Source organism: Aspergillus fumigatus, chromosome 7 (assembly GCF_000002655.1).
Source record: "Aspergillus fumigatus Af293 chromosome 7, whole genome shotgun sequence".
NCBI lineage: Eukaryota > Fungi > Ascomycota > Eurotiomycetes > Eurotiales > Aspergillaceae > Aspergillus > Aspergillus fumigatus.
The window spans coordinates 138,029-162,348 of record NC_007200.1 but is presented as its reverse complement, the minus strand read 5'-3'; the positions used below and the strand labels follow the sequence as shown (position 1 = coordinate 162,348).

Here is a 24,320-nt window from a genome sequence, read left to right as displayed (position 1 = left end):
ACTGTATCTGGTGTTCCTGCGTTGCATACTCCGTAGAAGGATGACGTTGATTTATGTGTGACACTACACATGCCTATCAGCAGGCCCATCTTGGCTCTGAGTGTTGTTGTTGAATGCAGCCGTGGGCTGATGACCCCACTTACATTGCTTGAACCTTCGGAGTCCGGTTGAAGTGTTTCCTCTTCTGGCGGCAGGCGAGCAATGCCAAGTCAGCCTTGGGGTCGACTGGCATCAAATCTTCGCTGCCATTCGCCAGGGAGATGGGGAATGTCCACGATGCAGCCTTGGCTCGTATCGTCAAACATGATCGCTCTCCGCCAAGGACAGTGGCTTCCGTGCACCCATCGTGACTGGTTCTTCGTGCATGGAATACGAGGATCTGCGTGTCCAGCCCCTGGAAAGGTGACACCAGAAGACTACGAGGCTCGTGGGGGGCTGATCATAAGAAAAGGGGACGCCCAGTTGACTGATTGATCTTCGTTTCCGTTTGTGATTGCCCATTTCCCACCCAAACCACATCCTCTTGCGATCCGCTCTAATCGCAGCAAAATGAAGTGGTCAACTGTCCTCCCTCTGGCAATCTCCACCCTCTCTGTCCTCCCCTCCGCAAGTGCATGGGAAGTAACATGGACCGACGCGGACAACCAAAAGCACAGCCAATCCGGCACCGGCCCCAGCGACTGCATCGTGATCGATAACCCCAAGGGCAATGTATTCAAGATCGACTCCCAGGGTGAAAAGGGCATCAACATGCTCCTCTTCTCGAACAACAAGTGCGATGGCAAGCCAAGTGGGCAGGCCACCGAGATCTTCTCCAAGGCGTCTTCCCAGGATCTGCTCGGCTTCCAGGTCGTCGCTCTTTCCACCGAGCCGACGGCAACCGCCACGACTGGGAAATCTGTCAGCCGAGTTGCGACGACGTTCCCGGCTAGTGAGACGGCGTCAACAGGCGCCAGCGATGACGGCTCGATGACGATTCAACCCACGGATAAAATGACGATTCAGCCAGCGGGTGAGATGACGATCCAGCCGACGGATGAGATGAGCACGACTGCGGCTGCGACTGCGACTGCGACTGCCACCACAACTTCGAATCCAGAAAGCTCCAGCACAGCGTCGTCGACGACTTCGAGTGCTGCGAGCGGAACTACCTCCAATGCTGCTGGCCAGCTGGTCGCTTTGAACGGGGATACGGTCAAGGGGATCATTGGTACTGTCTTCGGATTGGGGCTGGTACAATGGATTATCTGATGGGCTGTCGGATTAGGGCTTGACGCCTGGGACGGTTGTCTCACGGCGTCTGGCCCGGGACATCTGCCTGTTGGCTCTTCTATTCCTCTACGCTTCTACGACCATTCTTATGATTAATCCTAATATATATCTTTGTGCATTGCATGGATGAATCTAGTCATTTCCATTTGTGAAGGCGGCGTTCTTTTAAAAAATTTACTCTAGTGGTTTGCTTCTCTTCTACTACGTTTTAATACTTTCATCTCAGGACTTTCAGTTGATCAACCTTTTCGTATGGAAAGAGTATCATAGTGAATAACTACGCACGCAATCAGACTGCTAACTCAGAGAGCGACGATCCAACGTTCTAACCATGTCTCAAAGAAACTCCTCCGCCGCTGCCCCCGGCTCAAACACATCCCTATCAAGCGGCAGCATACGCACAGGAACCTCGGATCTCTCCCTCATCTGCCCCACAACCTCCTCGCTGTACCTGTGCATCTCCTTCATGTCCGCATCACGCACCAGCTCATAGTGCCGCTTGATGCGCGCAGGGAGCTCATCCAGCGTCACTAGCCCCGTCTGGACAAGCTCACTCTGCAGATCCAACCAGTAGTCTCCCCGGATGGTCGGCCCCGGCACCCCATCGCGGTAGTACAGCATGGCCAGCGCCTCAGCGTACAGGTTCGGGGTTGGGATCTTGACAGGGTAATCGGTGGGGTTCATCCGGCCAAGGAGCTCTCGCGGCGAGTTCTCCGGCAGTCTGGCGTCCTTGGCAAGCATGTAATGCGGATCTTCTGCGTCGGGAGTACAGGCTGGGATGTTGGGGGCGGTCCAGAGCAATTCGGACTTCCGGTGGAGTTCCACTCGGAACCACTTTCGTGGGTCTCCTTTCTGCTTGATGTTGAAGTGGCCGTAGGGGCGTGGCGCGGGGCGGTTTGGCTGGATGGCGGGACATGTCTGGCCTAGTTGGCAGGGCGGGAATTTGGCTGCCTCGAAGACACTGCGCGCTTTCTCGATCAGGTCGTCGGGGATGACGATACTGAAGTCCTGTAGGCTGCTTAGATAAGGTAAGCTATGGTTGGGACAAGTACTTACTGAAACTTGGAGAGGTACTCCGCAGAGATTGAAGACGAGATCGCCCCAGAGGAGATTGGGAATTCCATGCGCATCCAGCAGGCGGGAAATAGAGCAGAGTAACTCCCTGTGGGCTGCGAGGTCTCCTCTAAATTTGAAGTCGGCCATCGTGTCAGCATGTATGGATTAGCAGTCGAGCTGTATCGATCTCTGGCTGGAGTGCAGCTGGCTTATGTAGTGCTAGTTGGGCGTCTGGTCTACTGTAGCAATTGCCCCCAGCTTGTCACTAAAGATGCGTCAAAGGAAAGTGAGACAAGGAGGAGTGACTGCCACGGAACATCGCGCCCTCAAGTCGAATCCGTCGAATGGTTGTCTTTCTCGACGTGAAACCCTCTAGCACATCAATGACACAAGTGCGACAGATCCATCCGATTGTTACTGTGATATTCATTGTCTTGGAGAATGGTTGAGGTGTAGTGCTGTTTCAGCAACAAAGAAAGTATACGTAGCCTACCCTATTACCGGCACGTCCACCAAGTCATCCTAACGAAATCACAAAGAAGATGTATGAATGGCCGCATTCTGCCCTGGGAGCCTCGCGCGGCTCGAGGCCTGGCATGAAAGAAGCTTTCGAGCGACTTCCGACAGTGTTTCATTTTCCATTTTTGATACACTCTAAGACAAATCGCAGCCAACCAGGGCCCACCCGAGATCTCTGGTTGCGGTCTTCCAATCTCGACACACTCCTTGCCATGGCTGACCGAAATAGGCTTCAGTCATGAACGACCAGATGAAGTTGCCTTGGTTGTAAAAAAGTGTCTCAGCCTGTAGAAGGAAGAGGCAATGGTACTATTTTTCTCAGACAATTGATAAATCGATGCAACAACATGCAAGCTTCCTAGTGGTGGCGAGCAATTCAAGCCATATGACACTACTCCTGGAGCATATACATCACCTTGTAAATGCACTAAGCTCACCAAATTGTGGATGCCCGGGACGAGGGTGAAGAAGTCGCCGGAGAAGGTTTTGAACCGAAGCATTCCAGAGGTACCGCTGCCCTCAATGAAGAGCACATGATCGTCGTCCTTCACGCTCCAGGTGCATCCGTTGGCATAGGACCAGCGGGTTTTTTTTGACAACTGTGAGGATGTCGGAGGTGTCATTCTCGATACGGAGACGGATGGTGTAGGATGGTGTAGGATACTGTAGCGCTGCAAGGGTCAGTATACCCTTCAAGACCTCTGCGATGGCGTACGTACGGGATGTTTTTATACAACTATATCTGGACTGGAAAGTGTAGGGAGTGCTGCCGACTGCGAGGTATATGCTTCAAAAGAGGAAGAGTGTCTTATCGAGTCAGATGGAGGAGACCGAGTTCAGTGCTCGTAGGGAGTTTACATTTTGTACGGAACCGTGATATTAAGGCCAATGTGGATGTCTTCTCGGCCATTATCGACGTCGAACTTTGTTTGCTATCAGAGCACCACAGCCAACCCAGTCAATATCGTACTTCAGCGCTTGGCCATGCACAAGTTCTTACACCTCCGTTAATCTCACGATGAACTATTGACAGGTAGCTCTGATATTACCAAGCCATGTGCCATCTCACGCAGGAGAGATCACTCAGAGCTGACATGCAATAAAACTAGTGGTCTTGAGGCATCAGTGTGTTTGCGTCAAGGCCTATTTGCAGATCCGCATCCTGGAGCATCACGTTCATCGACCACAGGAATATGTTCCCTTGCCACTTCATCACAGAACTCAGCCATTTCCAGATCCTTCTGGGATAGACCTTGCGGCCCGTGGGTGGTCCACTTATATGTCAAGGAACTATATGTCTGCACGGTTGGTCAGAGATGTCCGGTAATCCATATCAAAAACATCTTACTTACCAAGATGGCCTCGGGATGATGATTTTTCCTTTTGCACTTTACACCAATGTAGTGGACAAAATCCAAAACGTTTGTATGGTTTTTGAAATGGAATTTCTTTTCGATTCCTTTGCCATCTGAAGAAATGTTCCACTTCGAGTCCAAAAGCTTGCGCAGCCGAGGAAGCCCGTCTTCCTTGTCGAATCCATCAGCGAAATGGATGCTGTCGAGTTGATCCATAGTATGTAGGATGTGAATCGGGGGAAACAATATCTTCTGGTGATAACGGTGGTCTCGTCGAGTCAAAAGAGAGTAAGGCAACTAACTGTAGGTGAACATTGCTTGACATGGAAGATCCGGAAGAGATGAGGGGTAACCGTAGAACCCTGCAGCTGCGGGGATGGACCATAACACGGAACGATGGGAGATGCTCAAAGGAGGTTACTATTGGATTCAGCCGAGAATAACTGAGCTGAAGTCATTAAAGTGGCATGCTGACAATAAGTTGGCATGTTTGCATTATGCCTAGGATACTTGAGAGAGAGGACGCAGTTGAACTGATAAACTGCTACTCATTAGTTCAACGGGTCTCACCGGCTGGGACTGAGCGTATGCGATCCGAATTCGGGTCACTATGCTCTACTGACTGTCTCAAATACCATCTCAGCTAGCCACTGGAGCATGCCAGAGCTCCAGGGATATCATAGGTCTGGAGAATTTGATCCGCGCCCACAGTTCAGCCATATTAGGACGACCGATGTCGGAGCATATCTGTGAGAACGTTCCTATATTGATCAGGTCTACGCTATTCTTCTGATATAGGGCAATAGATCTTTGTGCACTAGGATACCGCACGGATAGCCTTATCTGGCCTTTGTTCCAAGAGCTGCCGCATGTAAGCGAGCTGGCAGCTCTGTTTTTGCATGTATATGGCCTATCACGGCCGTTAGTCCGTTTGCCCCACGGCGAAGCCACTACCCTATATGAGTGCGGTCAGAACAGACCGAAGGCGCTGAAGACCCTACAAAGTACGTCCATGCTCTCATTAACTGCGACGGTATCGCGTATCGCCACGGTCAACACAACACCATTGGGACCATTAAGCGCCGGTGGAACATCCATCTGGTGCGAAGCCGAAGATGAGGACCCGACCCGATCGACAACCGATGGCAATTGTGTCGCCCTGTACGGCAGAGCACTCGGGGCGGAATTCGGGGGGTAGCCAAATGAAATCCTGGCCGTCGCGCGTAATCCAGGGACGGTCCGAGAGACCGTAGCCGTAAACCTTTATCCCTGAATAGTAGGCAGCTGAAACAGGCGCCAGATCCTCCTTGTCCGATTCCTCCTCGCTGCATTCCTCCTCATCTGCTTCCTTGTCAGCTGACTTCTCGTCGGCTAATTCAATGGCGCCCGATTGCTCGTCCACCGATTCCTTGTCGGCTGGTTCTCCCTCTTCGACTAACTCTTCTTTTGACAGACTGTTGTTACTAGCCAGACTGTCTCTCTCACCTGATCCCCTCTCTGCAACTGATTCTACTACAAACTCTCCGTGTGTCTGTTCTTGCCACTTGTCGTCGTTGCCCTCGTCAGTTTCTTCGCCCCGAACCTCTCTGCTCTCTTGATCAAGACAGGTTTGTTCTTCAGCCATATCTCCAGCCTCCAACATCATCGCAGGGACGAAGGATGATAAATCGACCTTAATACGTCCAATTTCAGTGACAAGGTACGTAGATGTAGGATCAAAAAAGAGTTGGCGTATGGAAGTGCCGATGCTGAACATCTGTATGCAATCCCCCGTGGCCGTGCTCCAAACCTTGATAGTGAAATCTTCTGATGCTGATGCAAGTTGATTGCCGCTTCCTGAAAAGACCAGAGAGGAGAGTCGACGACTATGGCCCCGAATTTTCCACATGCAATATCTCGGGGCCGTCCTCCACATCTTGATGATGCCCCCCCTTAAGCCTGCTGCCAGTCGCTGACCAGTAGGTGAGAAGGCTACTAAGGTAACCTGGAAATGATCAAGTGTTTGCATGCATTTCCCTGTGCCTGTGTTCCAGATCTTAATGTCGCTACCCATTGAGCATGATGCCAGTTGCTCACCAGTCGCTGAGAAGGCTACTGATTGAACCCACGCAAGGCTATAGCCTTGGTGTTTGAACGTCTGCATGCATCTTCCTGTGACTGTATCCCAGATCTTGATATCACCGTTGAATAAGCCTGAAGCTACTCGATCACCAGCCATTGAGAACGCTACTGATGCAACCGAGGGACCGTCCACTGGCCTCTCGAGCGTGCATATGCATTGGCCGGTGAGTGTGTCCCACACCCGCATAGTGCCTTCAAATGAGAGAGATACTAGTCGATGACCACTTGCAGAGAAGGTGACCGACTTGACCCGCTCCTGACGGCTCTGGACTGGTGTGGTGTTATCAACTATGGCCAGGTCCCAAATCTCAATATCAGCAAAATCAGCAAACCCGGCCGATGCGAGCTGACCACCGGTTGCTGAGAAGGACAATGATGAGATCTGCCCAGTACTATGGCCCACAAACGTCCGCATGCATTTGCCTGTGGCCATGTCCCAAATCTTAACATTTCCGTCAGATGAACCTGATGCTAGTCGATCTTTGTCTCTTAAAAAGCCTACATAGAACACCGTATCGTCATGGCCATGAAGTGTGTGCAAGCAAGCACCTGTGGCCGTATCCCAGATCTTAATAGTGCCATGCGATTCCCCGGAAGCAAGTCGCTTATCATCCGCCGAGAACGCTACTGATTCGACAAATGCACGATAGTTACCAAGTTTGTGCATCTGTGTGCCCGTGGCGGTGTCCCAGATTATGGTACTGCCCCCATCCAAGCCTGCTGCTAGTCGAGCATCGGCGTTTGAAAAGGCGACTGAATGGACAGTATAATGCACTTCAACAATTTGCACGCATTTGCCGGCGACAACATCCCAGATTTTGATGGTCTCATCCGCTGATCCGGATGCAACTTGCTCACTAGTCGCTGAGAAAGATACGGAGGTGACAGGACCATTATGCCCCTCGAGTATTTGCACGCAATCCCCGGTGGCAGTATCCCAGATCTTGACGGTGTGATCCCTTGAGCCTGATGCTAGTAGATTTCCGTCCCTTGAGAAGGCTACTGAATTGACCATGTCATCATGGCCCTGGAGTGTCTGCATGGGACCACCTGTGCCTGTGTCCCATATTTTTATGAGGCCATTCTTCAAGCCTGATGCAAGTCGGTCACCGGCTTCCGAGAAGGCTACCGATTCGGGTGTATTTCCATGGAGGTCAAGCGTATATAGGCGAGGACTCCAATCCAGTTGCGGGTTGGGTATATGAGATATCCGGGTGTGCAAAAACCTCTCGAACGTCTGCCGAACCAGGCTCCTCTGTGGCGCAAATACAAGACCTGAGAAATATGCCTGGAGCGGCGCTACGTCAATCACTTGACGGAAGAAACGGATAAATCGATGCATGTCGCGAAGGAACGCAGACAGTTCAGTGTCGTTGGCGGACTATGACTTTTGTAAGCATACGTTCGCATAAACTCGAATAGTGACTTACGTCAACAACAGTCTGTAATTCCTTCAGGTGCCTGATGCTCTCCGACATCCCACCGATAAGGCTCAATGCCTCCAGCCAGTGGAGAAAATGCTCTTTGAAGACTCTAAGGACAGCCCCTCCCTCGGTCAGGTCATTCCCAAAGCCCTGGCTTTTTGCTTTGCATAGATGGCCGACCCAAAAAACACAGGAGTACCGTATTGGAGCCAACGGGTCCGGGTCAGGCGGCGTTACATCCCTTATATCAACACCTGGGTGCGGCAAAGCATAGATGTTGTGTCTTAGTATCGAACCCATCGCATTGATTGAGCGCGCGCAGATGTCCGCATTGCCTTGGCCGACGCTACTACCCAGCTTTTGGGTGTAGTTTGCCTCAAGATAGTCCTTAGCGGACTGGTGGATCAGGGAGACGCCTTGGCTGGAAATTGTCAGGAATGAGCCGCATTTCTCGACAATTGTCCGAGGGTTAATCTTTGGTTGCAATCCAGCAAGCACGGCGAGCTCGGGGAGCGAGAGAGTACGATATGCGAGAACCACAGCGACCAATATGTTCTTGCACCGCTTTTGGTTTTCCGAACTGCCCTTCTCGATTTGGGCCATGATTAGATCGTACACATTCGACAAGCCGGAGGGAATTCTTTGGATGGTCTCGACGGCGTCCCACCCATCCACTCCGTCCAGTTCTTTGAACGCCAATGCCACCCAGAGGAACGTGGACTTGGCTCGCTGACGGATCTCGTCTGAAAGTTGCGCCAAGGTCTCCGTATCATAACCGTCTTTTCCCTTCATGCTGTCAAGCTTATGGTCAATATATGCATTGACTGGTCCTTCTAGACGCCTAGGGCCCAACGTGACCGAAGCTGTTGAAGCATGGATCTCCTTGAGCTGCTTGCCTCTTGCGTGGAGAAGAACCTCCGGACGGCTAGAGACCAGCCACTTCACCTTACTGGAGAGAGCAAGTGAAGACTCAATCAGCTGAAGAAGCTGGTCCAGGCCTGGGGTTTTCCTATCACACTCGTCAAGGGCATCAATAGCGAAATATACTGGGGATAGGCAAGGGTCTTGTAGCATGCTGCGAAGTGCGTCAGATAGCACATAAAATGCACGCTCGCCTCTCAACAGAGGGGCACCAGCATTTCTACGCTGGTCTCGAAGGTGCGAGATGAGAGGTGGTTGCTGCACCAGTAGCTGCCAAACCAGCGATCGCAAGATGGTCGTTGCGCTGTTCCGGGTCTGATCTGTACCTTGACAGAAGAAGTACGAGACACTCGGTGAAAGGGCGGAGGGCTGATCGGAGAGCTTGCGAATGATGCCCATGAAGAGCATCGTCTTTCCGGTGCCGGCAGGTCCGTCTATCCACAGCATACGGTAGGATGCTCCGTTGCGCCCGTCATCGAGCCAATCGGTAAACACGGCGTACTCATCGGTGCGAAAGACCCAGTCATACACATCGTCGAGCAATTTATCCTTCTTCTCTTCAATGTCCTTCAGATCGTACTGCGGATCCACTGCAAAGAGATCCTGGAGGCATTCCTTGTCCTCATCGTTCCTTCGCGTTGTCTTCTGCAAGGCGATAAAGTCTCGCAAGTTCTGATGAATGTCACCAAGATATTTCTCCATTTCACTACTAGAGTCGACGAGCTGGCGCAGAGAGCTCTTGTGATACTCTCGGCAATATTGCTCCGAGTACTCCCGCACGACGACTTCAGCGTTCTTGACACATGCCAAATTACCATCCCAGTCATCCAAGTTCGCTAGTCCGCGCAGGAATCCAACGCCTCGATTCCGGTAATAGGAACAGACACTCTTCATCTGATAAAGGAGGAGCTCCTTGTAGAGTAGCACAACTGCCTTCTCCAGCAGTTCTAAGACCTCTTGAAATGACTCCGTTCCGGTCATAATATTGTTCTTGTTCAAGAGGTGTCCGGTTACGGCGCAATACCAGTCCATTCTGGAGGTAACATGAGCGATGCCCGCCAGGTTAGACTTGGTAGCCTGCGCCGGATTCAGGAGGATCTGGGCAAACATTAGTTGGCCTAAATGAGGGCGAGCGATGACTGCTTACTTGTAACCCGATACAAACGCCAGCCCACGGGAGCGCAGCCTGTGGTATGCTCTGGACAGCGAGGTCGATCATCCCTTTGGCAGAAAGAATGAACTGGGCGACATCACCCACTGCCATTTTGATCTTGGACGACGTTTCAATCTTTTTCTGACCATCGCTGACTAATTTCTTCAGATATTCCTGACGTGTGGTTGGACTTTGCAATTGGGCAGCAAGCTCATCGTCTTCCGAGGCAGAGACACTAGAGCCGTTCTCGTCCTTGAGAACTGTGGTGAGAGTCTTCAAGTAAGACTTGACAAGTTTAGCAGTAGCCCTATCCTCCTCAAGACTATCGTAGGCGGCATTCCAGATTCTTTGGGATATGGACAGCTCTGCGCTCTGTTTCGTCGAGTGCTCTTCGGGTCCCTGAGCAGGATCGACAAGCAGCGAGGCAGAGCGAGAAACATGCGCATGGTCACCAGTGTCGGATGAGACATCCAAGGTCGCTTTGGAAGGTGACTCTGTCGTCGGCTGACTACTTCCAGAAGTCGCGAGAGTCCCTTCGGCCTTTTCCCCAGATGAATGCGACGGAGGCGACTCCACCACGTCGCTGGACGGCACTTTTGCGCTATCTAATATATATCACCCTTTAGCAGAAAGGACAGTCGTAGAGATGACATAAGCACTGACTTCAAACTCGCAACTTACCTGTTGGCGGGGGAGTGGAGGAGGCGATAACGCTAGAGCTATAGTTCGGACTCCTTGTTTTCCTAGCCCTCCAATTTTTCCAGCAATCCTTTACGCTGGGCATGGCTTCGATTTGACAGAAATTATGTCGGCTACAAAAGGGTAATGCCTATGTAGTCAAGGGGAATAGAAGTGTCCACGAGCCAATGACGAAATCGCATAGCAGTGACACGGCGATGAAGGTGGTGTCAAGTTGAAGACCACAAGAAACAAACGATAGTAGACGACCCAGAGAGAATCCTTCGCATGTCATCAACGACGACGAGGGGGAGGTTTGAATCCTGAATTGCAAATGACGGGAAAAAGGTAAGCATCGCCATCTCCTTATGAGGGGCCAGCGCTGCCAATGGATCCGGGGCTGGGTTAGGATACATTTCTATTGGTCCACAAAAAGACTAACTATTCCAGTCTTGCAGTAGACATAGCCTCTGTACAGAGTCCAGAACCAACAAATGACTTGGGTTCTAAGAAATTATCTCATCGAAATATTCTGAAGCACAGAGTACAGGCGAATGACTCCAACGCCAGGTCATCGGAGTTCCTGAATGCGGGCCGAGCCGACGAAGCAGACTCAGTCAGGGACATTTGAGAGGCTACATTAGTATGTAAGGCCCATGACTCTTTTCGTTGTTACCAGCTGGTATTCCGAATGAGTGGAATTTAAGTGGAATCTAGATATTGATCTAGGGATAGAAAGACGTCAGAGGGTAACCCCCAACGAGGTTATCCATCTAAGAAAGACACTAGGAATCAATTCCATGCTGCATATGATACAACTAGTACATAAGTGTTCAACATCCAGCAATCCGGTAATCCCTGTACTAGTTCTCCGGCTGCGAATGGTGTAGGATATGTAATACTGTAAAGTTGGATGTGTTCCTTTTGTACAAAAGTCCATCCTAACTTACACCATAACATGAATTACTCCTAATGTGATCAGTGGCTTCAGCTTCCGATAGAGTAACAGGAGATTCTAGTGATGGAGAGTCAGCTTATTGAAGCAGAATCATGTAGAGTCCTTCTTCTTGTTAAAATGACAGCCATGAGGGGCGAGATCACTAATATACACATCATGTACTAAACCTATGCACGGAGAAGTCGGTCCAGAATGAGAAAGGCATATCATTTCCGACTCTCGTCATCTTTCAAACGGTCTTGCTCATGCTTCTGCACTTTTCTCCACTCCTGTTTCGCCTTCCGAACAGCCAGCCCAATCATCCCGGAAACCAACCCGAGCGCCAACGCCGTATTCCGCAGTCCGTTTGGATGAATCCAACCCACATTCCCCTCCATCACACTGACACTCATAAGCGCAAAGTTATACGTCCCATGAAACAATACCGCCGGACCAATCACCCCCCACAGCCCTAAAGAGTCCCCATGATAATCCCTCCGCGTAGCCCGCAGCGCCGTCAGACAAGCCACAGAAAGATGCCCCAGTTGACCCACCACCACTCTCTCCATAAGCGTCAGCAATAATTTCGGCCAGCTTTCCTGGCCTCCCACGCATGCTGAATAAATAAACCCGATGTTCTCAACGACACTAAAGCCTAATGCACTGGCAAGGACGTAGTCAATGTACGCCCTATCGCGGCGTTGTTTCTTCTTGGCGTCTCTCCGTCGCGCAAACATGACCGGGATGTATTTTAGGAATTCCTCGACTAGACCAGCGGCAACGTATGTCAAAGTGCCGTTGAAAACCCAGTTCTGCCACGAAGATGCTAGTTCGGCACGGCGGAGTAGTTGCTCCTCTGTTAACCCGGAAACAGTGGCACGGCCAAATTCAGTCCAGAATTCGGTGCGTAGATCCTCAGAGGGGAGGAGGACAGCGCCGACGGCTTGGCAAATGCCCATTTGGACAACCGCGGCGGCGGCTAAGCCAAGGGTGCCGCTCAAGGTGAAAGTCCAGATGAGTGGCTCTATCTCGGCGTGGCGAGCGGGAGAGGCATTTCTGCGTTTCTTCCATTTCTTGCAGAGCACGGCTGTCGGAACTAGACTTAGAGGAGAGAGGAGGGCAGCCTTTGGAGACGTGGTGCCTATGAGCAGAAGGGCGGACGGAGGACCCAGGTAGCAGAGCAGACGAGTGGAGAGGGAGAGCGAACTGGTAGGCCCGCTAGGCCCTGTAGAAGACATTTCGAAAGAATGCTTCTTTTGCAGGTCACATTAAGGTACTGATGAGAAAGATTTACTCGCCAAACCTCAGTCATGAGAGGGGTCAATCTGATATCACATGATATAAGCCTGGCATCTGGCCAATAAGACACTGCGAACACTTAAGAGGAATTCTCAAGGGTGAGACCCAAATAATTTCAAACTTATGGTACACCTTACGCAGGACTACTACGCGTGTGCTTGCTTGTAAGAGAAATATACATTAATGATTACCTCCAGCAGATGAAGTAAGGGGGGGTTTGAATAGGTCGGCATTGAAATCATACCTCTGGGTGCAGAACACGAACAAACATCACATGGCTTACCTCAATCCTCCAGTAACAATAATAGAAGGACGACAGTGGAACATTTGCTTCCTAACTTATTTTCAGCAACTTTGAGATGACAGCTCTGTGATATTCACAATAGGTGTCCCCTCCGATGTGGTTCCAGAGGGGCACAGAAGACGAAATCCCTCCTCACCAGTCACAACACGAGAATTTCCTTCGCCACCGAGTTGAATGTCTTAGTATTACTGGAAATCGTTGCTCTAAGGAATCTCCCGCAGTTTAGATCATTCCACTTTGTAATAGCAGGTGATGCACCGACATATGTACCTGCTTGTAACTTGTTCCGCAGTTGTTGGAGGTTGTTTCCCCTGCATCTTGTCATAAGACCATTGGCACCGTCTGGACAGGAAAATAAGGCGAGTTCAGGATTTTGAGCGTGGTCATAGTCGCGATTATACTTCAATGTTTCTGCAACGACACCTGGGCTTGCCGGGACGACAGAAGAAAGAATGGCAGCTGTAATGGTTGGAACCTTCATCGTGATGGAGGATTTGGTTTTTCTAAGGATAAGACTCTCTAAGACAAGGAATGTTTGAGCAGTTATAAGCTGCACATCCAGAGTCAGAGAGACTATTAGGATAGCTGGGTCCTCAATGACCTGCAGCCATTCTACATTACTATTAGTATTATGTGATGACCCGGCTATATCCCCAATGCTGCCCGAGCGTCCCATCAGGCGCTTGTACACCTTTGCTCAGAAAAAGGCGGCTAAGCATGTATCTACCATTTTTGTGGCGGGCTTAGGTAGCTCAGCCACTTTGAAGCATACATGAGAGATCTAATAGTTAGTTATCTTACTATGACTTACTCCGTAAGTTACTTCTGCATAGCTCATATCCATGCCTAAGGATGAGCCCACAACACAATCTCTACAGCAAACACAGTCAAGCACAAGCAATCGGTGGTGGCGTCCTCGATATGTGAAATCGTACAATCGTGAGCCAGGTAAAAGTAGATCCTAGGATACAGTTTCACCCGAGTCGGATTCTGATTCTGTGATTCTGTCCGCGCTCCTGACCTCGACAGTTCCAATGCCCATAGGACTCAATGGCAGAAATTTCATCAAGGCCCGAATAACTGGAACAAGACGAGCAAGTTTTGGATCACGCACCCTCTTATTAAACCTTTTCTCTAGCTCCGATAGCTGACGTTCTTGGAGCAAACTCGGTAAACCTGGTTGTATCGCGCCCACCGTGGATGGTGTTCACTCAGCTTCCATCGGGTCCATCTGATGCTTCGAGTTCAACTCCATGTGATCCCATCGCCAAGGTACCAGAAATTCGATGCTCTGCATATGAGCGAATAAATCTGCGTTGAAACATTAACATTTATTCTTCCTGCAACTGAATACGGCCATTTACTACGCAGCCTGCACGCCATTAGTCGACTCGGTTGTCAAAGGAGTTTCCGAAAATCGCCTCTGGTGCCTGCAGTTGGTGTGGTTAAAGGGTTTTGGGCTCGTGTCCTTGAAGGAACCTCTCTCCAAGGTCAAGAATCAGAAGATCTTCCTCATCTTCATCAACCCACTCGTCCCATCCGGCCGCTTTCACCATATGCTTCGGTAAGCCCGTGTCCAGAGGCTTGCCATCAAGGCGAACCAATTCTTCGGTCTGCTGCACTCGACAGGTTGCTACAACTCAAGACAATGTTCCGGCCCCTTATATCTACCACCGCGTTAAAACTAACCCGTGAAGACAAGAACGAGCCAGGTAGAGAAGTATATAGATGGGCGTGGCTCACCCCGTGTCCCATGCCACCATCATGAATAAACTGAATGGCTTTCAAAGCTGGTCCGTCATGCGAAGGATATCTTCTGTCTCAAGCGTATCTCCAAAGTCATAGTAGTCGTTGAGAACCTTGTCGACGGAAGGACCAAGCAACTCAAATACAAGACACTGATGGACTCCGTTGGGCCCCTGATGACGAAAAGAGTTGAATATCTGAACATTACATTTCAAGGCCAAGCTGCGTTCGGAGTGCTTTTCTAAGTTTTGTAAGTTGCGAAGCTCTGGAGATACCCGGGAGCTATCCGCTGTCAAATTTTTAGCGAAACCCACTGGTCATTCGGTATCCGATATCCAAGACTCCCTCCTGCCCACTCCTATGCTGTGGCCAGTCGTGCAAGATCATTTGACGAGACAGGCATTTGGCCGCTGCACTAGGGTAACCCCCTATGATAGATTGTAACTGTACCAGGTACGTCCCTAGAGTCTCTACATAGGGATTCAGCATCAATATTATAGTATTCGATATTCCTGCTATATCCATCTTGGTACCATAGATTTCCATATCCAGGTTATTAAGTGTTTCCTAATACAACCATAGAGGAGAGTGAGTAATGTAATCCTGGTTGAACTCCAATGGGTTCCTTCTGCGCAAATACCAAGATTCCTAGGAGAATGAAGCCAATGAAAAATGTATGGCAAGGCTGACTGCGGCGCTAAGCCTCCACGGGCTGATATCTATGGACTGCAGCCTGCTGCTCATCTACCCCATGCTCTTGAACATCTAACCCAAGTCTTCCCAGAACAAAGTTCATTCCTCTTAATCACACTTTCATCCTACATCCACCCAGGCACATCCGCCGCAGAGCTGCCGTGCTCGCGGAATCGGGAGGTTGTGGGATTGCGCTGGACCCCTCATCAATTCAGCCCCTCCAAGGGACACTTCCCACGCAAAATGAGCGACCCTCTGAGTATTACCGCGAGTGTCATAACGGTGCTTGAATTGGCAGCCACGGCGACTAACTACCTGAGAGGCATCAGAAATGGAGATACGGATCGAGTCAACCTCCGGGATGAGCTGAGAAGCACCACCTGCCTGGTCGAGATGCTCAGAGACCGCATCGAGGATGCGGAAGACGCAGCGACGACGTCGGGACCTAGCAGACCGCTGTATATCAAGGCTCTTTCTGGCCCAGATAAGCCTCTTGTTCAGTTCCAGCGCATCCTGGAGGACATCATCAAGCAGCTCAGCCCGCAGAGTAAACTGCGGCAACGATCGTTACCTATGACATGGCCATTTACCAAGAAGGATATCGCGGAGAAGCTTTCTTGCTTGGAACGCCTAAAAAGCCATTTTATTCTGGTCCTGCAGAATGACCTCGCGTACGGCTCTTGCCCCACCATTTAATGGTTGATGTATGCTAACCGCGTGTAGGCAACTTACCCAGGCATCCTATGAGCTTGCACAAGCATCCCATGAAAGAATAGTAGATATGGGACAGAAGGTTGCTGAAACTCACTTGAAAGATCACGAAGATGAGATCCAGAGGATCATTCTCTGGTTCAGCACCCTCTCGTTTCGTGAGCAGCACATTGCGATACTGGAAAGTGTGCAGCCAGGAACTGGTGGATGGTTTACCAAACACGAAGCTCTTCGTGCCTGGCTGGACGGGAAAATTAGCATGCTCTGGTGCCCAGGCCTACGTGAGTGCACATAACTTCCCAGTCGACGATGGGGTAGCTAACACTTGTTCGTAGCTGGCGCTGGCAAAACGAGACTCATGCAAGCACCCGTTCCCCTTATACGTCCGAGAGGAATTGAATGATAGCTAATGCATATACCAGGTCTATGGTTATCGATATCCTTGAGCATGACCAGTCCTCGAACAGTCTCTACACGTACATCTACTGTAACTATAACAGCCGAAAAGAGCAGACTTCTGCTGCTTTGCTCTCAAGTCTGGTCCAGCAGGTCCTTCAACATCCCACAAGGGAGACGGTCCCACCCGAAGTGTTGTCTCTATATAACTCGCACAAGAAATACGGCACACGTCCCACTTTGAAAGAGTTAACTGATTTACTGGGGAAGCTGACTTCAACATACGAGTCTTTGTTTGTTGTCATTGATGCCCTGGACGAATGTACCGAATCCGAGGAAAATGCCCTCCGGTTTCTGTCCACAGTACGCTCGATTGGCTCCAATGTCAGGATTCTGTGTAGTTCGCGCTTCTCCACTACTTTTGAGGCATATTTCGTTTCGACTAAGAAGGTAGAGATATTTGCTCGAGACGAGGACATCAGGATGTTCCTGGACTCTGAGATAAGCCAACAACCCAGGCTCTCTAAGCATGTCCGTGCTGACCCGAGCTTAAGAGCGGAGATAATTGATTCCATCACTGAGGACTGCCGAGGAATGTAAGCGACAGCGTCATTTTGATATAATCGAGACTAAATCACTATTACAGGTTCCTCCTCGCCAAGTTGCACCTCGACTCTCTCTCTACCAAGATTAATCGAAAAGCGGTGCGATCTGCCTTACGTACTCTGCCGGTCACTTTGGACGACACATACTCGGAAGCCCTGCAAAGGATATATGACCAGCCAGCCGATACTGCCGCATTAGCGGAGACAGTACTGCTCTGGGTAATTTGTGCCCGGGAAACCCTAACAGTCATGCAGCTCCAGCATATGTACGCCACGCAAGAGCTAACGGCCGGGATGGCACTCGGAGATGACGATCTCCCAGATGCGGACATCTTGACTGGGGCGTGTAGCGGTCTCATCGCCGTCGATCGCGAGTCGCAAGCCATCCATGCCATTCACTACACAGTCCATCAATACTTCGAACGGTCACATGGCCAGAGACTGATGGCTGCTAGGCTGAGCCTCACCAAAGTCAGCTTAGCCTATTTGGGTCTGCCAAACTTCTTATCTGGCTTTTGTGAAAGTGATGCCGCGATGTTGCAGCGTCTGACGAAATATCCCTTTCTGGAGTATGCTGCCAAACACTGGGGTTCGGATATGAATCTCCTTGAGGCAGACGAGGTACTGCCGAGCCTCGACCGACTTTTCTCTAATCCAACGGTGATTGAAATGATCCATCAAGTGTGGAGCCTTCCAACTGGTCGCTATCCTAACTGGAGTGAGGAATTTCCCCGTAAGTCCCCGGCTCTCGTCCTTGCCGCGGCTTTTAATCTCCCGGTGGTTCTTCGACACATGATTGCGAATGGCCACAAAATCGATGATAAAGGGACCGACGGAGAGACTGCCCTGATCCGGGCTGCGACGTTTGGCCATACAGAGAATGTACGCGTTCTCCTGGAGCTAGGAGCTGCAGTCAACGCTCAGGACTATATGGGTGAAAGTGCTTTGCAACGAGCTGCTCGAAATGGTCACTCCAGCGTAATCCGTGTGCTATTAGACGGTGGCGCATGCGTGAACAGCAAAGCATCGAATAACTTGACTCCGCTTATGTCTGCTGTATCAAGCGGGCACCTCGATGCGGTTCGCATACTGGTTGAAGCAGGTGCAGAGTTGTTGGTGGAGACAGAATGGGGGGATTCTGCCGTGAGTATGGCTCTACGAAGCGGACAGGAAGCTATCGCGACATTTCTTGCAGACCACGGTGCTCTCCTGCCTCGTGGACAGGCTGGGCGTCGCGCCTCCATTATTGCCTCCCGGAGAGGATTACAGCGCTTAGTGCGCCGTCTAACGGTGTATTATGAAGCCATTGCTGGGAGGCCTTTGCATCGGCAGTCGTCGAGGATTATGAGCGGACTACCTGAGATCCCTGAAATACCGTGGGAACGACCATCTTATTTCCATACAGAAAGTGGGGAAAGAGATGAGGTCTCGTTCGCAGAACTCATGGAGCAATATGATATCCAGACTGGCTTTCATCAGCGATACCACATGATGGAGCAAATCGGGAAAGGGCATTTCGCCACTGTGAATCTCTGCTCCAACAGAGTGACCGGCGTATTATTTGCGGTCAAGATGTTCCAAAGTCATAGGCCTCCCTCATCCTCGGATTTTGAGAGCTTGCATTATGAGATTCAGTTGCTTCGCGAACTCCAGAAGCATTCTCATCCAAACCTCATGAGGATGGCTGATCTATTTGCAGACTTCGAGAAGAATAGGATCTGCCTCGTCATGGACCTCGGGAAGGAAGGGGATCTCTTTGACCTTATTGTTGCGAAGGGAAAGTTTACCGAGACTGAGACACGAGTCCTCTTCACTCAGTTGTTATCCGCTATCAAATTCCTCGTGGGTCCTTTATAGCTACGTTAAGAAATCAGACTCTAATACATATTAGCACGACCGTGGATGGGTCCACCGAGACGTCAAGCCCGAGAATATCCTTGTTATGGACAAGAACCTTACGATCCAGCTAAGCGACTTTGGGCTGGCAAAAAAGCTCCCTACCGACTCAGGATCCGAAGAGTTGACATCGACTTTGTGTGGAACTCCAAGCTGTATGTTATCTACTTCGTGTCACTTATTCGCAATTGCTGACCCATCTAGATGTGGCGCCGGAGGTCCTCCAGACGTCTCGCAGCCGTTCATACGGTTTTGGAGTGGACGTGTGGTCCTCCGGCGTTGTCTTATACATCTGTTTGTCTGGGTTTCCCCCATTTTCTGACGAGTTGTACACTGAAGAGAACCCGTATACTCTCGCACAACAGATCAAGATGGGTCAATATCATTATCCATCGCCGTACTGGGATTCCGTTGGAGATCCTGCTCTGGATCTCATTGATGCAATGCTGACTGTAGATGTGGACAAACGTGCGACGGCCGAAGAATGCCTCGCCCATCCATGGATGTGCAAAGAATCTATATCACCAGATGGTGCCACAGATGCTAGTATGGCCCTCCCTCTGGACATTCGGATGGTGCAGCTAATGCCGAAACAGGTCCTAGATAGCGAAGGGAGTGCGCTTACAACTGGATTACAGCCAGGCACCATTTAAAGCAAGACCTATCTTATGGCGGATGAGTATGGGAGATACGAGTTTCTTTAATGTACGATATAGCCTCTATTTCTTATCTGTAGACAGTCCTAAGCTTGATTCCCATCGCTCTATTTAGCTGCATCTCTAGCAGGCAGAAACCTCGCCCATACTGTATTTCGACAAAGTGGTATACCAACATAGAATCGTTAAAGCCGAGATGACAAAAGGATAAGGTCTATCCTCTATTCCTCGCATTTAGCAGCCTCCAACTTATCTGCCGCAGCATGTCTCCCCATCCGTCTCAACCAGACCTTCAGGTCAAACTGGCCCTCGGTGAGTTCGCGCGGGTCACCGACATACTTAAATGTATACCCCAGGTCCTCAGACGGCTCCTTGCCATCTATATATCTGATAAGACAATCTTCTGCACGATAATTTCCCGTCTCATACGCAGCAAGCCTCTCTGCATCCTGCGTAGTACGAACATGATACGCTGCTCCTTCAACCACCGAATCTGGACAATCCAGCAAAGCTGGATATTGCCCCCACATTTTACATTCATACCCAATAATATGTGCAGGTCGCAGCTTTGGTTCCTCGTTCAGCTCGAGAATCTCCGCGATCATTAACGGATCTGTCAATGTGCCATAAAAGAAGTAAGGACCAGTGGGTGCAGCAAAGGGGTCCGTGTGTTCCGGCTTTATCTGGGGCTTGTAGAAATAATTGGGAGGCGCGCTCCTGAGCTTCAGAACATAGGGAGATATTTTTGAGTGAGCATCCGATGGTGGAGGGGGCGGAGGCGGCGGAGGGGGGGAAAGAGTGCGGGCCCCTCCTTCTTCTTGCCCTAAACTGGCCATGGTCACTGTAAACATAACACGTGTGATAAGTAATGGCTTCAACAGTATAAGTAGTTATGAGAAAAGAAAACAGGTATGAAGTTGTATCTCAGAATGTTGTATGCAGAAGAGAAAATATTCAAATATAATTTCTGAACGGTGAAGCTGGCTACTCGTGCCTCGTTACATAATCCAAGGTAATTTGCCAAGTGGGTCCAGCGACTCAAAACTGGCGGTTAACAATCTGGCGTTACGGCGGACAGCTTCTAGGCGCGCTCTTTATGGTACTTCTGCTCTTATAGTCCTATCGAATTCCACACAGTTTCAGACCTACTTTCCAAGAAAGCCCTGGTTGGCTCACATCTCACAACATACCTCGAAGACGCTGCTTGCGCGCTAAGTCAGATAAAAATATACCACGCAACATGTGCGCTATTGGGGGTAGTCAGTTTCTCGATCAGCCGTCGGGGTTGTTGGTGCTGCGAGTGTGGGCAGCATCTCTGGCCATCAACGATATAAATTCGAGCAATATTCTCGCCTCCATGTTGTGCTTCTTCTGGGTCATAGTCAAGCATACTATCTTTTCGTTCTCCCTGGGACCTCTAAATCTGACACTATATATATTGGACGGGTTCTGTCATGGCGCGACAACAACCTCCACCTCCTCCACCTCCCGCTCCCCCAGCGGCACAAAGACCCACCTACATGTATGTTCACCTGAATGCTATTAAGGATAACACACTGAGCGTCCTTATTTTCAGTGAGGAATCCCACTGTTCAGCCAAATGCTCCAAACCTTTCTGTCGGAAGCTTTGGGATTGGAGTGGAAGTTGAATTCCTATTGCAACCTCGCCATAGAACAAGAGCCGCCAGCAAGATCTGCAGTTTCTCCAAGTCAGTTGCATCTTCTTACAATGAGTTCTTGGAGCTGCATGCTCCAGGGAAGCATCCACGCATGCACAATGCGATAAATGAGCCATACCTCGGTCCACAATTCGCAGAATGGTCCCTCGACTCTGATTCGACAATTGATATGCCAAACAAAGGCCAAGCACCGTGTATGCATCTGCACCCCAAATTTTATATTTCTACCTCCATTACACGTTTTTGGTTGTTTCGCTACTAATGAACTACACAGGGGGACTCGAGAGCATCTCACCGATTTTCTGAGTTCATAAAGACTCTACATGGCGTGAACATATCAAATTTCTTTGGAGATTTCTGTCTGCTAATTACAGGATCAGCGCAAATCATAGCTGTGGCACACATGTGCACCTGTCTTGAGTAGGTGGTTACTCGCTCTCCCAACTTAAGAAGGTCTGTCAGAGTATTATACACTTTGAGCCTGCTTTTGAAGCACTTCTACCAGATGAGTGATTATCAAACGAGTATGCACGGAGCAACTGGTTGGGTAATGAGAATTTTGGACATAAAAATATGTCACGCAAACAAGCTATTGCAATTATTCAACAGGTTCCTAATATGAGAGAGTTAGTACTCCTCATGAACCCAAACCACGACAAGATGTTCGGATGGAATTTCCTTTACCTCTTGAACAACCCTCATGGAACAATAGAATTTCGAAGAGGTGCCGCTAGTACCTCGGTGGATCATGTCTTCATTTATATAGAAGTCGCCATGTCATTTATTGACGCTGCTATTCGATTGGGCGACCCTGAGCGACTTGAAAGAGTCCCTGCAACTGTTGGTGGTTTGAAATGGTTTATCAGGGCCGCAAATCTTCCAGATAATGTACCTGGCCTGTACAAATTGCGATACCTAAACCGTTTCTTTTCAGGGAAGAGTGACAGTGCCTTCCGTGAACCCAAACCGCTTGGGAAACTATCTGCCGCCAGGCTCCTCAAGCTCAAGAAAAAGAAGGAGGAAGACAAGAAGAAGAACCTTGCCATGGTAAAAATGCTTCAACAACCTTACTGGAGCTAGCCTTCTTCCCACAGTGTTATTCAATCACTATCGCGCCTTCTCGTTGTTCACTACGCGGTCATCTCCGTTCTGAATGAATAACCTTGCTCTTCGAAACTTAGCAAGATCTTGGACTGGTATTTAGGGTTGAGAGTTGCTATGCCGCCATTGTTTGTCGGGAACATGGATGGTATATTATTTCTACGTGACTATTGTTAGTTAAGGATTCTGATACATGGTTCTCCTTTGCAAATGCTACATATTGCTCCCTGGGTCGATGAGATGATTGCAACCTCGGAAGTTTCCATAGATCATAGATGTACAATGGTATATGTCAATAGGGCGAACAGCAAACGATATCAGCCAGTCAGCCGCCTGGACGCCACATGCTTGAACATTCTATAAGTATGGACTGACCGTAGTCATATCAAATGCTCACTAGTAGTTCACCTCCTCAGGCTGCTGTATGAAAAGCACCTAATGCACAGGCTACATACTCTGTGGAAGTACACAGCGGTAACCACTTCCACTAACCAGGCATTTCACTAAGGATCAAGTAATTTATAATCATTGTTAGTAGAAGCTCTTATGTTAATGCTAGGGGAGGAAGGAAACTCTAATTTACCTACCTTGTTGACTAAGTCTCTGTACTACTTTGTGGACTTGAGGTTAGGGCACTATTATTAAAATATAAAACCACTAGGCGCAAAAGGTGTCCAGACATGGATTTCTATCAGTCTAGGGTCTCGTATCCATAACCATATTTTTCAATAACTATGCCCTTGGATCAATTGCACGCAGTGATAAACTTGCCATACAATGCATACATTGCATTATTGGGACTTCTGATAATGTGATTTCATAGTCAATCCTCAAATGCTTCTAATAGAGCTAGCTAGCCCTTCGCTGCTTAGCTCTGGACCTATGGCTTGGTCTATTGGCCATGTTTCAGACCAACTTCGAGGTTTATCAACATGGCAGCTGTTGGCATTTTCAAGCAACTATTATATCAACCAAGAACCTTCCACAATATCACAGCCAAAAAAGGGGAACATCCACAACGTATCCATGTAGTTCCTCCAAAGGGGTTGGCCGCCGTCCTAACGCTTGCTTACAGTCTGATCCTCCCAACAATAGCCAGCGGACAAGCCCAAGCGATTGGAATCGATTTCGGCCCTGAGATTATGTCAGGACTCCCTGCCCACTACCCATATCGCCAAAAGTACCAGGAATGGACACAAGAGGACGAGATATGACAATGATACTGCTCCGTTCAAAATTTTCGTGCTGGTTAGAAATACCATGGATTACATTATTTCAAGCGCCTTAATCTCTGGTCCTAGGTTATGGACTAGACTGCTCCCTTTGAATCCTTTTCAGCCTTGAGATCGACAGATATTCGCATCCCCTCTGTCACCCACCCCTCTGCTCGGAAGGGTACAGACTTATTATCATGATTAGAATGGCCGGTCCATCAGGTGGTATACCCTTTGTGTTGCAAAGTTCGCAAGAACGGAACCGGTACATCAAAAAAGGCAACATCATGCTCCCATATCCTCCATTCACAAAACCCGAAGATATCTTAGGTCTTCCTCTGACGTAGAGGCCATTACTGTTCTCGCCAGGTAGATGGGCAGGGTTGTACTTGAGTATGATCACTCCTTTGTGAGAAAATCTACGTTTACAGTGTGACCTCCGGAGGCAGAAGCAATGAGACTTGTATTGAAATAAACCCTGCTTGTGTGCCCAAAATCATTTTCAAACACCTTGATCATGATTATGGAAGTATTCAGATTTTAATCATTACAGGAAATGAAGTGGGATACACTAGGTGAAAAGA

At 49.5% G+C, this 24,320-nt stretch overlaps 8 protein-coding genes across 8 annotated transcripts; 3 read left to right on the top strand and 5 right to left on the bottom strand.

The window, feature by feature from the left end:
• Window positions 1-293: 293 nt before the first annotated feature.
• AFUA_7G00580 (uncharacterized protein) lies at window positions 294-1,449 on the top strand. Its single transcript, XM_741779.2, has one exon. The coding sequence runs from the start codon at window positions 550-552 to the stop codon at window positions 1,249-1,251; it is 702 nt and encodes a 233-aa protein (XP_746872.1). The 5' UTR covers window positions 294-549; the 3' UTR covers window positions 1,252-1,449.
• A 159-nt stretch (window positions 1,450-1,608) lies between these two features.
• On the bottom strand, window positions 1,609-2,475 carry AFUA_7G00570 (uncharacterized protein; the record flags this gene model as incomplete). The annotated part of the gene is made up of 2 exons (XM_741780.1): window positions 1,609-2,280; window positions 2,329-2,475. The coding sequence occupies 2 exons, from the start codon at window positions 2,473-2,475 to the stop codon at window positions 1,609-1,611; spliced, it is 819 nt and encodes a 272-aa protein (XP_746873.1).
• A 608-nt stretch (window positions 2,476-3,083) lies between these two features.
• On the bottom strand, window positions 3,084-3,470 carry AFUA_7G00560 (uncharacterized protein; the record flags this gene model as incomplete). The annotated part of the gene is made up of 1 exon (XM_741781.1): window positions 3,084-3,470. The coding sequence occupies one exon, from the start codon at window positions 3,468-3,470 to the stop codon at window positions 3,084-3,086; it is 387 nt and encodes a 128-aa protein (XP_746874.1).
• A 1,620-nt stretch (window positions 3,471-5,090) lies between these two features.
• On the bottom strand, window positions 5,091-10,605 carry AFUA_7G00550 (NACHT and WD40 domain protein; the record flags this gene model as incomplete). Its single annotated transcript, XM_741782.2, has 4 exons — window positions 5,091-7,704; window positions 7,754-9,766; window positions 9,816-10,426; window positions 10,503-10,605. 4 exons carry the CDS (start codon window positions 10,603-10,605, stop codon window positions 5,278-5,280), a joined length of 5,154 nt encoding a protein of 1,717 aa, XP_746875.1. The 3' UTR covers window positions 5,091-5,277.
• A 1,058-nt stretch (window positions 10,606-11,663) lies between these two features.
• On the bottom strand, window positions 11,664-13,607 carry AFUA_7G00540 (uncharacterized protein; the record flags this gene model as incomplete). The annotated part of the gene is made up of 2 exons (XM_741783.3): window positions 13,186-13,607; window positions 11,664-12,642 (listed from the first exon to the last, which is right to left on the bottom strand). Exons 1-2 carry the CDS (start codon window positions 13,518-13,520, stop codon window positions 11,664-11,666), a joined length of 1,314 nt encoding a protein of 437 aa, XP_746876.2. The 5' UTR covers window positions 13,521-13,607.
• Window positions 13,608-15,457: 1,850 nt separating this feature from the next.
• Window positions 15,458-19,693, top strand: AFUA_7G00530 (uncharacterized protein; the record flags this gene model as incomplete). Its single annotated transcript, XM_077805139.1, has 8 exons — window positions 15,458-16,149; window positions 16,202-16,470; window positions 16,525-16,549; window positions 16,612-17,181; window positions 17,232-19,032; window positions 19,082-19,241; window positions 19,291-19,632; window positions 19,683-19,693. 8 exons carry the CDS (start codon window positions 15,458-15,460, stop codon window positions 19,691-19,693), a joined length of 3,870 nt encoding a protein of 1,289 aa, XP_077661268.1.
• Window positions 19,694-19,963: 270 nt separating this feature from the next.
• Window positions 19,964-20,578, bottom strand: AFUA_7G00510 (gamma-glutamylcyclotransferase family protein; the record flags this gene model as incomplete). The annotated part of the gene is made up of 1 exon (XM_741786.1): window positions 19,964-20,578. One exon carries the CDS (start codon window positions 20,576-20,578, stop codon window positions 19,964-19,966), a length of 615 nt encoding a protein of 204 aa, XP_746879.1.
• Window positions 20,579-20,831: 253 nt separating this feature from the next.
• On the top strand, window positions 20,832-22,744 carry AFUA_7G00490 (uncharacterized protein). The gene is made up of 3 exons (XM_077805138.1): window positions 20,832-21,264; window positions 21,319-21,615; window positions 21,696-22,744. The coding sequence occupies exon 3, from the start codon at window positions 21,995-21,997 to the stop codon at window positions 22,499-22,501; it is 507 nt and encodes a 168-aa protein (XP_077659883.1). The 5' UTR covers window positions 20,832-21,264; window positions 21,319-21,615; window positions 21,696-21,994; the 3' UTR covers window positions 22,502-22,744.
• The last annotated feature ends 1,576 nt before the right edge of the window (window positions 22,745-24,320 follow it).

Bases quoted from the DNA above. Each gene is read 5' to 3' on its own strand.
- AFUA_7G00580 (XM_741779.2), top strand. From the start codon at position 550: ATGAAGTGGTCAACTGTCCTCCCTCTGGCAATCTCCACCCTCTCTGTC.
- AFUA_7G00490 (XM_077805138.1), top strand. From the start codon at position 21,995: ATGTCACGCAAACAAGCTATTGCAATTATTCAACAGGTTCCTAATATG.